Here is a 13,193-nt window from a genome sequence, read left to right on the forward strand (position 1 = left end):
ATACACTATATTGCCAAAAGTATTGGGACGTCTGCCTTTACATGCACATGAACTTTAATGACATCCCAGTCTTAGTCTATAGGGTTCAATATTGAGTTGGCCCACCCTTTGCCGCTATAACAGCTTCAACGCTTCTGGGAAGGCGTCCACAAGGTGTAGGAGTGTGTCTATGGGAATGTTTGACAATTCTTCAACAAGCACATTTGTGAGGTCAGGTACTGATGTTGGACGAGAAGGCCTGGCTCGCAGTCTCCGCTCTAATTTATCCCAAAGGTGTTGTATCGGGTTGAGGTCAGGACTCTGTGCAGGCCAATCAAGTTCCTCTACCCCAAACTCGCTCATCCATGTCCTTATGGACCTTGCTTTGTTCACTGGTGCACAGTCATGTTGGAACAGGAAGGGGCTATCCCCAAACTGTTCCCACAAAGTTGGGAGCATGAAAGTGTCCAAAATGTCTTGGCATGCTGATGCCTTAAGCTTTCCTTTCACTGGAACTAAGGGGCCAGCCCAACCCCTGAAAAACAACCCCACACCATAATCCCCCCTCCACCAAATTTACACTTGGCACAATGCAGTCAGACAAGTACCGTTCTCCTGGCAACCTCCAAACCCAGACACGTCCATCGGATTGCCAGACAGAGAAGCATGATTCGTCACTCCAGAGAGCACGTCTCCACTTCTCTAGAGTCTAGTGGCGGCGTGCTTTACACCACTGCATCCGACGCTTTGCATTGCACTTGGTGATGTAAGGCTTGGATGCAGCTGCTCGGCCATGGAAACCCATTCCATGAAGCTCTCTACGCACTATTGTTTTGCCTATCTGAAGGCCACACAGAGTTTGGAGGTCTGTAGCTACTGACTGCAGATAGTTGGTGACTTCTGCACACTGTGCGCTTTTGCATGCGCAGACCCCGCTCTGTCATTTTAGATGGCCTATCACTTCGTGGCTGAGTTTCTGTTGATCCCAGTTGCTTCCACTTTGTTATAATACCACTAACAGGTGACGGTGGCATATTTAGTAGCAAGGAAATTTCACGGATGGACTTGCACAGGTGGCAACCTATCACGGTCCCACGCTTGAATTCACTGAGCTCCTGAGAGCGACCCATTCTTTCACAAATGTTTGTAGAAGCGTATGCATGCTGAGGTGCTTGATTTTATACACCTGTGGCCATGGAGGTGTTTGGAACACCTGAAACCAATGATTTGGAGGGGTGTCCCAATACTCTTGGTAATAGAGTGTATATAAAATCTAGAGCCTGACGCAGGAGTATCCCTAGCTGAAATTTAGTGGCCAAGCTAGGCTACAGGCACAGGATAGTTATAATTCTTCATTTGTTGGGGTTCACATTGTTTGCTGCTGCATGTGGCTGAGGTGTGTCTCTGGCAGTAGTGCAGGAGATACAATAATTCTAAATGATAAATATATGGCAACAGTTTTGGGAAAAAGTCCCCTGTCAGGCTAAACAGCAGATCTGAATCATAGCATATGAATAGTATCAATGAGCGGAAATCATGTCATGCACACATGAAATACTTCTATGATTATGAAATTGTAACTGGTGAATATAAGGCTGGGTCCACACCTGGGCGTTTGCTATACGCGCGTTTTTGCCCTTGCATTTGTAGCGCGTTTTTCTGTCCAATGAAACGCGTGTTTGACACGCGTTTTTTAACCTCCCTGGCGATATGATTTTTTTTTTCTTTTGCTCTGTTTTTCTTTTTAACTTTTAAACTTCCCGCGGTTCCGCCCCCCTGCGACGCGGTCGCTCGCAAGGGACGGAACCCGGGAAGACGGATCTCGGCAGCTTTAAGCCTGATGAAGGGGACCCTGCGCGGCCCCAAAAGCGCTTGACACTACTTTAAGTGACTTCTGAAAAATAAAAATGAAGATTCACTGAACTTTGACGTGTTTGTCATATTGGTGTGCTGGTGACATCTCTTCACAACAATCTTTGCCTGACGCGGCGCCATCCGCGGTCACTGCGAGCACCCATTTACCTTCTTGGAAGTCCGGTAAGGTGTGCTACAGGTGTTTGGACATTTGCCGGCAGTGGCCGGAGGACACAGCGGGGATCGTGGACAAGGTAAGAGACGCTACGCTGTATTCCCGAGTGTGGCTCGGAGTTACCGCTTTAACCCCGAGCCACATTTGGGAATACCACCAGGAAGGTTATGGATACGCACTGAAATCTGCCCCATCGCGCGAAAAAGAAGCTCAAGTACTTTTACGCGGGTAGGGCGTTTTTCATCGTGACAAAACACGCTGAAATACGCCTAGGTGGGAACCATGACCATAGCAATTATTAGGATTTCACATCTTGAGCGTTTTTCAGTGCTTCGATCAACGCTGCAAAAACGCCATAGGTGTGAACCCATCTAAAGGGTGATTCAGATGAGAGACACTGCATATATCCAAAAACACGGTGAAGGATTCTCAGTAAAGCAAACGTATTTCTGCCATCAGAGGTAGAAAATCTAAACAAGGAAAACCTGAAATAAAACTATAAGATGACACAACAAACACAAACATATGATCAATATTTACAAAAATAAATATAAAATCAAAATCCCTTAAAACCTAATGGACATAAGATACTAAGTTTATGAATCCTGAACGCTTCCTTCCCTATTAGTAGTAACTCTTTAAGAGGGCATATGCTTTCACTTCCTGTTGAGTCTATCGTCCAGGAAGTGAAGGAAAATCTCCTTTTTAACTACTTGCCGTCTGCTCGTAAATACACGGGCGGACAACAAGGTCTTCCCATCGGGTGGACGTACCTGCACGTCATTTTTGTTTTTTCTGCTCTCGCACGCCTCCTAGCGCGCATAAGCAGAATCCCACTGTGCATGTAAACAGCCAGTACCGGCTGTTACATACAAGCGTTCAGGCAGGTCTAGTGCTATCCAACCGTTACTGTCCCCCCTGCGGGTTCGGGACCGGCACAGCGGCTGTTTCCAGTGATGACAGAAGAGAGTTAATTTCCCCACTGCTGATCTCTCCTCCTCTCTCTCTCTCTAAAGGCAGAAGTGATGTGTGTTACATAACTTCTGCCTTTAGCTGTCATTTCTCTGGCTCCTGGCTGAAGCAGATCTCTGCTTCATCAGCTTCTTTGGTCTGCCCAGGTGACATTAGGGGGTCTTAGAGACCCCTGATGTCTCCATAAAGAGGAACTGTCATTGTATATTGGCTATCACATAGGGGACTAACAAGCCCCCTATGTGATAGCAATAAAGTTATGTGTAAAATAATAAAAAGTAAAAAAAAATGTAAAGTTAGGTAAAAAATTTAAAGTTAGGTATAAACAAAAAATGTTTAAGTCCCCTGCCCCCCGAGTACGTCGTCGGGTGCGCCACATATGATACATATCACCACGGACGTCGGAATGAGAGCAATAATTTTAGGGCCATCAATCACTGATAACACTAAACTGATGAGCGGTAAAAGCTTTTAAAGCATGGCCTATGGCCAATTTTGGGTATTGTACGTTTTTGAGATTTTGCGGGTGCGCACAATTTTAAAACTTGACATATTTGGTGTCTATTTACCTGATGTGACCTTTTATATTTTACTCAAAAATTGGGTACTAATAAATGTTTGATACCATAACGTAGGTTTAATGTTCATAGAGTCATGGATGAATGCTGTTGATAGAAGGACACTGTATACAATGACAGAATCCATGTCTTCTACATCACAAACACATGAGAACAGAACTCTAAATGAGTTCACCCCAAAATCGGGAGGTCATCATAAGGGTCTGTTGACCTGCGATTGTTACAATTACCCAATTCTTGTGTGTTACACAAGAGCACCGAAAAATGCATGGGTGTGCTGAAAAATAAAGCAGCGCGTTTCTACTTTTTTTCAGCTTAGGCCTCATTCACACCGAAAGCGTTGCGTTCCAGAGCGGTAGCTGCTTTTCTGTGGCACGGCGGTGCATAGAACTCAATGGCACCGCTTCCACGCCCCCTTGCAATCAGATGCGTGGCAAAACTTTGCCTGTGTTGCGTTCCACTGCAATCGCAAAAAATGCTGCATGCTCCATTTTTTACGTTTGCAGTGGAACAGAACACGCAGGCAAAGTTTTGCCACGTGTCCGATCGCACTGCGGGCGTGGAAGTGGTGCCATTGAATTCAATGCACCGCCACGCCCCCTCCCGCAGGGGGAAGATTGCGGTGCGTTCCAGCAGCTACCGCTCTCAGTGTGAACAAGCCCTTAATGTACAAAATTGTGTGTATCTTCCTGCACTCCTTACCGGATCTCCTAGGAGATGATGTCTGTAATAGGGTGCTTGTAGCGAAAAAGAGTGGTGATCCGTCCCGGCGTCTCAGTATACCGCGAGCTGTAGCTCGTGGTATACTGAGCTTAGGGTAACGGGAGGACGCTAGTTTGTGTCCTCCCGTTACCCTAAGGAGAACTATGGGGAAAAACACTGACCCCATAGTTCTCCTTTAAAATATATTGAATCTACTTTTGGAGTGCTGGTGACATCTTTTGGAATTACTACAAGCCCTTAATGTAACGCAACGTAACAAACCAGTGTGAACTAGTCTCATTCACTCCCATTACATTTTTGGGTTCCCTTCCGTTCACATCCACCTCTGCTAAAAAAAACGTATCGCAACTAGGGTTGCCACCTGTCCAGGATTCACCCGGACAGTTCGGGTTTTGAATGCTGTGTTCGGGTTTCATGGCAGCAGAAACCCGGACACAAGATGTCAGGCACACAGGAGAAACCAAAATTAAGATAGGTGCTACTGGCCCCCCCACTGAAAATAGTCTCAACTGTGATATTTACATATGAAGGGGTGGCACTATTTACATATGAAAAAGCTGCAACTCATTCTTCCAAGAAAATTTCCGTGTGTCGCTAGAGTGTTCGGGTTTCGATGGAAGAAAAGGTGGCAACCCTAATCGCAACGGATCTGGTGTGAATGGGGCCCAAAGCAAGATTCTGGGATCCAGTTACCAAGACTTTGTTTTTACTTAATACGCCCTAAAATCGTATTCTAATGATCATTTATTCCCGACATCACGGCGGAGGGGCGAGATGGCTGAAGATGACACGTCCTATCTTCGTGTTCTGGCATTTCATTTTCATGGGAAGCTCTCCCCCCTCCCCATAGACCCCCAAGGAGCTCCGGCCTGAATGACGTCAGAGACGCGCGCGTGCCATGTGTCGGTATGCGCCCTCGTGGACGCGCCCAGCCTGTGTTTTCCCTGCGCTGGCTGCTCGTCACGTGACAGGGCGAACTGATCGCTGGCTGGACGGCTGTTTCCCGTCGGTATAGAAGGCTGCGGTGTCCGCTTCCACCCCGGGGCGGCCCGCTGACGGGAACATCGATTGCCTCGGTGCTTGTTATGGAGTGTGGGGAGCGGAGCGGCACGGCCAGAGAACTGTTCGAGGCCTGTAGGAACGGGGACGTGGAGAGGGTGAGGAAGTTGGTCAGTGCCGATAATGTGAACAGCCGGGACACTGCGGGCAGAAAATCCACACCGCTACACTTCGCTGCAGGTAATGATCAGGCCTCACCTCTACCTGCCTGGGCCTAGACGTGTCTCACAGCTAAGGGCAGGTCTGATCCCCTCCCCCATATAGGCCTATGCGTGTCTCACAGCTAAGGGCAGGTCTGATCCCCTCCCCCATATAGGCCTATGCGTGTCTCACAGCTGAGGGCAGGTCTGATCCCCTCCCCCATATAGGCCTATGCGTGTCTCACAGCTGAGGGCAGGTCTGATCCCCTCCCCCATATAGGCCTATGCGTGTCTCACAGCTGAGGGCAGGTCTGATCCCCTCCCCCATATAGGCCTATGCGTGTCTCACAGCTAAGGGCAGGTCTGATCCCCTCCTTCATATAGGTCTAGATGTGTCATTCTAAATGACCCCCTCCCAGGCCTGGACCTGACCATGTCACTTCTTTACAAGTCTGTCCCCCCACTTCCTTCTTCCTATACAGGTTTAGCCATGTCACTGCTAAAGACAAGTTTGTTTCTCTCCCTCCTCTTTAGGACTGGTCTGGGCTTAACCATGTCCCCCCTACAGAATAGAACTGTGTGACATGACGTGTTCACAGTACATTGTTGTAATGGAATTAGTGGCGTGCTGGTGACTCTCTTCTATGTGAATGTGCATGGCACCATCCCTCCTGGGTACCCTATTGTAGCACTGAGGATTGGGCAGCTAGTATCTAAATGGATTGGTGAGGTTCAGGAAACCAGCATGTGTTATGAAAGCCCTCTCTGCTGCATTTTACATCTGCTGATCACTTTTCATAGATGGGAACAAATGTGCTAACGTAAGTTTTCATGTAAAACTCCTCTATGCAGGGACCTCTGTAACTATGCCCCACCCCCCTATAATAACGATGTAGTCTGCTGATTAATTGCTATGGCACATTGTGGTGAGGCAGAGAAAGTGTCACCTTCTACCCCATATCAAGGGTATGAAGACATTAACTAGAGCCGGGTACACACATGCTGCATTTTGGCCAAATCCTGATCAGCCCGGCATCCCTTGATCAGCTGATCACAGGAGCCAGTTGTAAAATTCTCTGCTCGACAGAGCTGGCAGCCAATCGGTTGCTGGCTCTGTTGGGCTATTCTGACAGCAGCCAGTGGGTGCTGTCAGAATACAATGCAAGCAGTGAGAGGACTTAGCTGCAGCCCTACATTTGTTTCCCCTTTTATAGTACAAATGGAAAGCTGAACTCCAGCCATGCCTTTGGTTTTGCTCCGTTGTATGGGGTCATCTCCTGTCCTGAAATTGGTTACTCTGATTTACGTGAGATTTTTCCAGTGTGTAGAAGTCACATAGAGCTCGCCTCATTTCCTGGCTGGAGGATGACCAGCTTCCCTTCCTGACTGTCACTGGATTGCTCCATGAAGTCTTTGGATTTCAGTTTTTTAATTATGGAGGCTCCACATCACATGTGGGTGTCACCTAGGGGCCTTCTGCATGCAAATGCAGCCTGCCTAGAAACTCCCACTCCTCCAGACTGACATCCCTCCACCAAGGTATTATTTGCATAACTTCTCCCAGCAGCCAGCCTACTGCTTGCCTCAGGGATGAAGGTTCTTGAAAGAAGTACTGAGGCTGCTGTGATGTTTTCAGGAATCTATCTACAGCACTCTGTCTGCCATCCAACCAGCCATGATCTGCTTGCATTGTATAGAGACCCAGTGATGATATCACTGGGCTTAAAATAAGGTCACGAAAATGGAAAGGTTCTATTTCAAAACATCATTAGCAAGTTAATGAGGGGGAACCAGTTAAAGCAAAATATATGCAGATTAAATTTCTGCTTTTATTGTAAATTCATATATAATATTTATTATAGTAGTTGTATTTATATATATGTGTGTGTGTGTGTGTGTGTGTATATATATATATATATATATATAGCTGACATACAATATATATATTAGTATTGTATGTCAGCTATGTTTTTCTAGCAGCATTTAGATAGTTTGTTTTTGCCCTGGATGTCCTTTTTAATGTAAGCATAGCTCCCAGCCGGTTAGTGTTTATCCTTCTGCTCCACAGTTGACATGTGAAAGGCTCGGTTGCTTTGGTTTAGTGCAAATTTGCACACAAGTTCTGTGCTAGTTAATCATCTGGATTTGGGCCTTTTAATTCCTCGTGTTTCCGTTTCTTTGTGTGTGTTTAGATTCTTGTATGGCCTTCTTTGGTGGTGGATTTGTATTGGATTGTGTTTTTGTAGGAGGACAATCAAGGGGTGATGGATTAGTTTCTCACAGGAAATGGAAGAGTGATGATGGTGAATTAGGGTGCGGGCCTCGTAGTAGTGAATGGAGAGTAGAATGTGCCGGTTTAAACTTTAGATGTTGGGGAATTGTTTTGAAATGTTGAATTTTATGTAACATTTAATAGCACAGTATTTGTGGACGTCATTCTCCTTTTAGGATTATATTTGTTAGTATTAACAACTCAAGGATCATGCTGGTGATTTGGAGAAAATCCTTTTATTGTAGTGATGGATACACGCATCATAAATCTGTTTGTTTTATTAGTTTAACCTGTCAGGATTGAACTATAGGAGTTGTTATTGCTCTTCTGTTTTAGAAGGTACGTCCTCCCAGGATTGTCATCCCTTTCCTTTATCACTTGAGTACCATATCACAGTGGCATAGTGTTTAGCACTTCTAGCACTGGGATCCCTGGGTCACTATCTGCAAGGAGTTTACATGTTCTCCCTGTGCTTGTGTGGGATTCTTCTGAGTACTCCAGTTTCCTCCCACACCCTAAAGACGTGCTGGAAGGTTAATTGGCTCCTGTCTATATTGGCCCTTGTATGTATGCGTGTGACATAGAGACGTTAGATTGTAAGCTCCTTGAGGGCAGGGACTGATGTAAATGTGCACTAGGTAAAGCACTGTGTAAATTGTTGGAGCTTTATAAGTAATAAATCAATCATATCTGATAATCACATGTTTGTACTGGGTTAGTGGTGAAAAGCTGGCCATATACCGCTCACATTGGGGCTGATTTCCACATGAGTGGCCCATTTCAGTACCATGTAGCTCAACAAACTTCCATCACAAAATTGATATAATGCGTGGAAAATTGTCAGCTGAGCAGTGACTGCATCCAATCGGACGTAGTTACTTCTGGATAGCCGTGGGTGCCAGCTGCCTGAATAAAATGGCTGGCAGGTGTAGATTCCTCTATCCACACTGTTTTAAGTATTGAGGGCCGGTTCACTCCACAAAGTGCGTACCAGAGTGTTCTGGAAAGCAACCTTGCCGGCTCCTTGCGTGCAGGGGGGGCGGGGCATGGCTGTGCATTGAAGTCAAGAGCACTGCAGCCATGCCCCCTACCCGCAGTGTGATTGCACACTAGTGCCTGGGTCCCGTTCCAGTGCGATCTGCAAAAATGGTGCATGCACTGAACACAGGCACTAATTTGCCACACGTTCAGGTGCTGGCGATTGCGCTGCATGGGGGCGTTGCTGCGGTGCCATTGACTTCAATGCACTGCCACACACCCCCCCCCCCCCCTTTCCGCCCTCTGAACACAGGGAGGCGGCTGTGTTGCGTTCCAGTGGCCGAACACTCTGGAACGTACTCTTTGTGGCGTGAACTGGCCCTGATGGGGGAATCAAGTGATTCCTCTCATTTTACCCCACAGGGCTGAATGGGAGAAGTCTAGCCGTGTACAGCTAGTGCAGTGAAGGGTGTAGAAGTATGACCCGTCTGGAGCTTTGATACCATCAAAAAAGGTGACCTCCCATGTTAGGCCTCATTCACACGAGAAAGGTCCGTTCTGTGTGCATGGCCGTATCGGGCAGCTCCCGGTAGGACAGGTGCTGCGTGTGATTAGTATGCAGCCCCTGTCCTTCTCTTTGGGACTTTGCAGCCGTACACCGCCCTGCACTCACCCCAAGTGCAGGTCTGTACGGGTGCTGGTGTCCTGGCTCGGACACGAAAAGGATCCATCCTGTCAGTGTACGAGTACGGACACCCGCGCGGACGTGCAGGGCAAGAGACCGTAGGGCGGCGTAGTCCCATAGAGAAGGACAGGGGCTGCGTACTAATCACACGCAGCACCTATCCATCCCGGGAGCTGCCCGGTATGGCCGTGCACACAGCACCTGTCCTTCCCGGGAGCTGCCCGATACGGCTGTGCATGGAGCTAGAGCTGCAGCTAACGATTATTTTCAAAATCGATTAGTTAGCCGATTATTAAGTTCGGTTAATCGGTTAAAAAATAAAATACATTTTAAAAAACGGCTCCAATGATGGGACTACTAGTTTGTATTGAGATTGCACTCCATCACAGGAGCAAGCTTGGAGCGGTGGAAGTAAAAAAGAAAAGTGTGGTGTGCAATATAGTGAAATTAAAAGTGTAAAATTATACAGCAATGATGAAGAATGGCATCGACTATAGAGGACTACAAAACCCAGCAATAGTACATTATACAGCACAATGCAGAATACCACCAGCTATATAGAAATACAACAAATCCCAGCAATACATTATACATACAGTGTATAATGTATTGCTGGGATTTGTATTCCTCCTATAGCTGATGGTATATTGCTCTGTATAATATACAGTACAGCAGAATGTACCATCAGCTATAGAGGAATACAAATGCCACTATCCCAGCAATACATTATAGAGCACCATGTGGGGGGAAAGTGCAGGCTTACATGAGCAGTCTTCCAGCAACTTGTTTCTGAGATCGGTCCTGTCTATCAGCGGCTGGCATCCACCCACACCTGCTCCTCCTTACGTCTTCTCCCTGCATCCCTGTGCCGATCGTGGATGTGGGTGGGCGGTGAGCGTGAGGCGGGGAGGAGGTGCGGCGCGCAGTGTGGGTGGAGCCGTGAACAGGGCAAACCAATCGGAAACCGATTAATCGATGAATGAAAAAGTTGACAACTTTTTCAATAATCGATTATAGTCGATTAGTTGTTGCAGCCCTACATGGAGCTGTACCTGCCGGTCGTTTCTCATGTGAATGAGGCCTTAGTGACTGAAAACTGGTCTAAAACACATTTTAGATGTTACAGAAGTAGCTATTGTTATACAGTTGTCAGACTTTTATAGTGGTTTGTATATAACTAGTATAACCATTTGAATTCTATGTTATGGAATATTTGTGAAGAGAGCATAAACATTCTATTGTTTATTGAAGCCGATTCTTTCATTATAACAATGGCTTTCCCCTGGAAGCGGTGGCTGCTGAGGTTGCTCTGTCACTTTTGTTTAGGGTGTTTTTATTAACTCGAAAGTTAAATCTGCCCTGACATTTGCTTATGGATTACAAAATCAATATCCGTCAGGCATTCGCTACAAGAAACCGTTTTAGGTCATTGCTCTTCATTGATTTTGCTGCTCATCTAATTGCCGGGAGACTCGGCTCTATTCCCCTGAGCTATGTTTTTGCTGACAAAATACTACCGTAAAAATGTTCAGGTATCTATAGATTGTGATCAGCAAACCAGCTTTATTTACAGTTTACCTTTTATTAAAGTTACCTCTATTATCCGTGTGTCATTTCCTGCACTATACAACTTGGGTGTGCTCTGTCACTGTGCGTGTGGTTGTTGGACAACATCGGCCATTGAAAACTGTTTATTAAAGTGGAACTCCTGCTAGATTAGTTTTTTTTTGGGGAGGGGGTGTTGTGGAAGTGTGTTTTTTTTTCTTTTGTTTTTTTTTTATGTTGCTCTTAATGGACTTGCATACTTTGTAGGGTTTGTTCCTTTTTTTTTTAAATTTTATTTTTAATTCTTCAATTAGACCTTTTTGTTGCCTTTCAGGATTATTGCACAACAGGTCTTAACCGGATACATGTCTTGTTCTAACCACCCACGCATGACATAGATCTCTTCCATTCTGACAGCTGTTTTTTTTTGTATAGTAAAAGGGACAGATCAGTGTGACCGAACTGTGTCTAGGATTGCTGCTTAGGCATGTATGGACATATTCCTAGCTTGGATGTATAGGGTTTGCTTCATGTGGTCATGTATTCAAGGCTGCTCTCACACTTCTCAGCACCCAGCACTCCAGGAACACTGGGCTTTGTGATGCCTTGAGTTAAAGTGGCACTAAACTCAGAAGTTAAATCTTAAAAGTACACTTATGTACCTGTTAACTATTAACAAAAATGTTATATATTTGTGTGTCGCACATCTAACTTGGCACTTCAAAAAGATGGTGCTATGTAGATTGTGTTTTCTGTGTATATGTTAAGTATGTACGAGGGCACGCATATTTACGTGTTACATATACAGGCTTTAATTTCTTTGCATTACTTAACAAGGGCTCTTCTTAGGGTAACGGGAGGACACAAACTACCGTCCTCCCGTCACCCTAAGCTCAATATAGCTCGCGGTATACTGAGACGCCGCAGCGGATCCTGACAATTATGTCTGGATCCGCCCAGCTGCGTGAGTGACAGCTGGCTCTACCTATCTAGAGGCAGAGCCAGCTGTACCCGCCCACTCCCCCGTCCAATCCGCCAGTCAGCGCTGGAGGATCGGAGGGGGGAATCCAGCCCCTGCCATGGCAGAGAGCCGTGACAGGATCGAGAAGTGAGCGAACGCCGGTATGTGTTCGCTCACTTCCCGATCTACTGAGCCGACCTGTGACAGTCTCATTGTCACAGGTCGGCTAGAACTGTGAGGTGAGTGGAAATCGCTCACCTCATAGTTCTCCTTTTAAGCTGGCCATACACCTATCGATTTTCTGCAGATTTTCTATGGTCAGATGGAAAAAGTGTGACAGATTCCTCCATCTACGCTAAACTGTGTGGATGGAGGAATCTCACGCTGGGCCAAAGCTTCAGTATCTTGCTAGTTGGCCCCGCTGGCTCTCATAATACCTGAGCAATGCCTGCATCCAATCAGATTGTTCAGGTATTGTGAGAGCCAGCGGGGCAGACTAGCAAGAACTTTTTCTGACCATAGAAAATCTATAGGTGTATGGGCAGCTTAAGTACCTGAATTGTACTTGATGTCATTCTTATGTAGAACTACGACTGGGAGTGGTAGAGTCAGCGTTAGGAGCCAATCGGACAAATCTGCAGATAATCTATAGGTGTATTGCGAGTTTTACATTGCAAATCTGAGAGTCAGCCGACTGACTGAAAACAACGCTTTCCTTGAGGGACCAATATCTTGGCAGTTTGGCGAGAGACTATGTAATTGCAGTAAGCCACTGAGAGTGCATTCTAGTTCTCATTGCGAAATTTCGTATGCAATTATGAAAAAATGAGAACAAGGTTTATTAAAAACATGCAAGTCTATATATAAAAAAAACTTTACAGTAAACACAGCGATAAAAGCTGAAAAAACGGGCTCAATGATGATGCATGTTCCCATTTAAGCCTCTGATCAGCCTCCGCCCCAAATTTCTTGAACACCTCAGACCTGTATAACTGGTTTCTACTCAATGTAAAGCTTCCTTTTAACCATTGTTTCTATTTCTTAAATCCCAACTACGGTAGGAGCATAATCCTTTCACTGCAATAGTATTTGTATATAGCTTGTTATCTCGGAGGTATGGTAGATGTTGGCTTTGTTCTTACAGCTTGAAAAGACTACTAGCAGTAATTCCATTAATACCTGTGCTGATGTTGCATCTATGCCCCCCTCTCTATTCCTCCATTCACAAAACGCTGACTGCAGCCGCTTCTTGTGAATGGCCAAATGGAGGGG

General features: G+C 45.9%; 1 protein-coding gene across 4 annotated transcripts in view; it reads left to right on the plus strand.

The window, feature by feature from the left end:
- Nucleotides 1-5,161: 5,161 nt before the first annotated feature.
- The window catches only part of TNKS2 (tankyrase 2), a 40,252-nt gene continuing 32,220 nt past the window's right edge, over nucleotides 5,162-13,193 (plus strand). For all 4 annotated transcript variants that reach the window (XM_018571832.1, XM_018571833.1, XM_018571834.1 and 1 more), the window contains exon 1: nucleotides 5,162-5,520. In XM_018571832.1, the coding sequence (XP_018427334.1) occupies nucleotides 5,367-5,520 (154 nt within the window). In that variant the 5' untranslated portion in view covers nucleotides 5,162-5,366. The remainder of the gene's footprint in view (nucleotides 5,521-13,193) is intronic.

The sequence above is a fragment of the Nanorana parkeri genome, unplaced genomic scaffold (assembly GCF_000935625.1).
Source record: "Nanorana parkeri isolate BGI_ZX_2015 unplaced genomic scaffold, ASM93562v1 scaffold1850, whole genome shotgun sequence".
Classification (NCBI taxonomy): Eukaryota; Metazoa; Chordata; class Amphibia; order Anura; family Dicroglossidae; genus Nanorana; species Nanorana parkeri.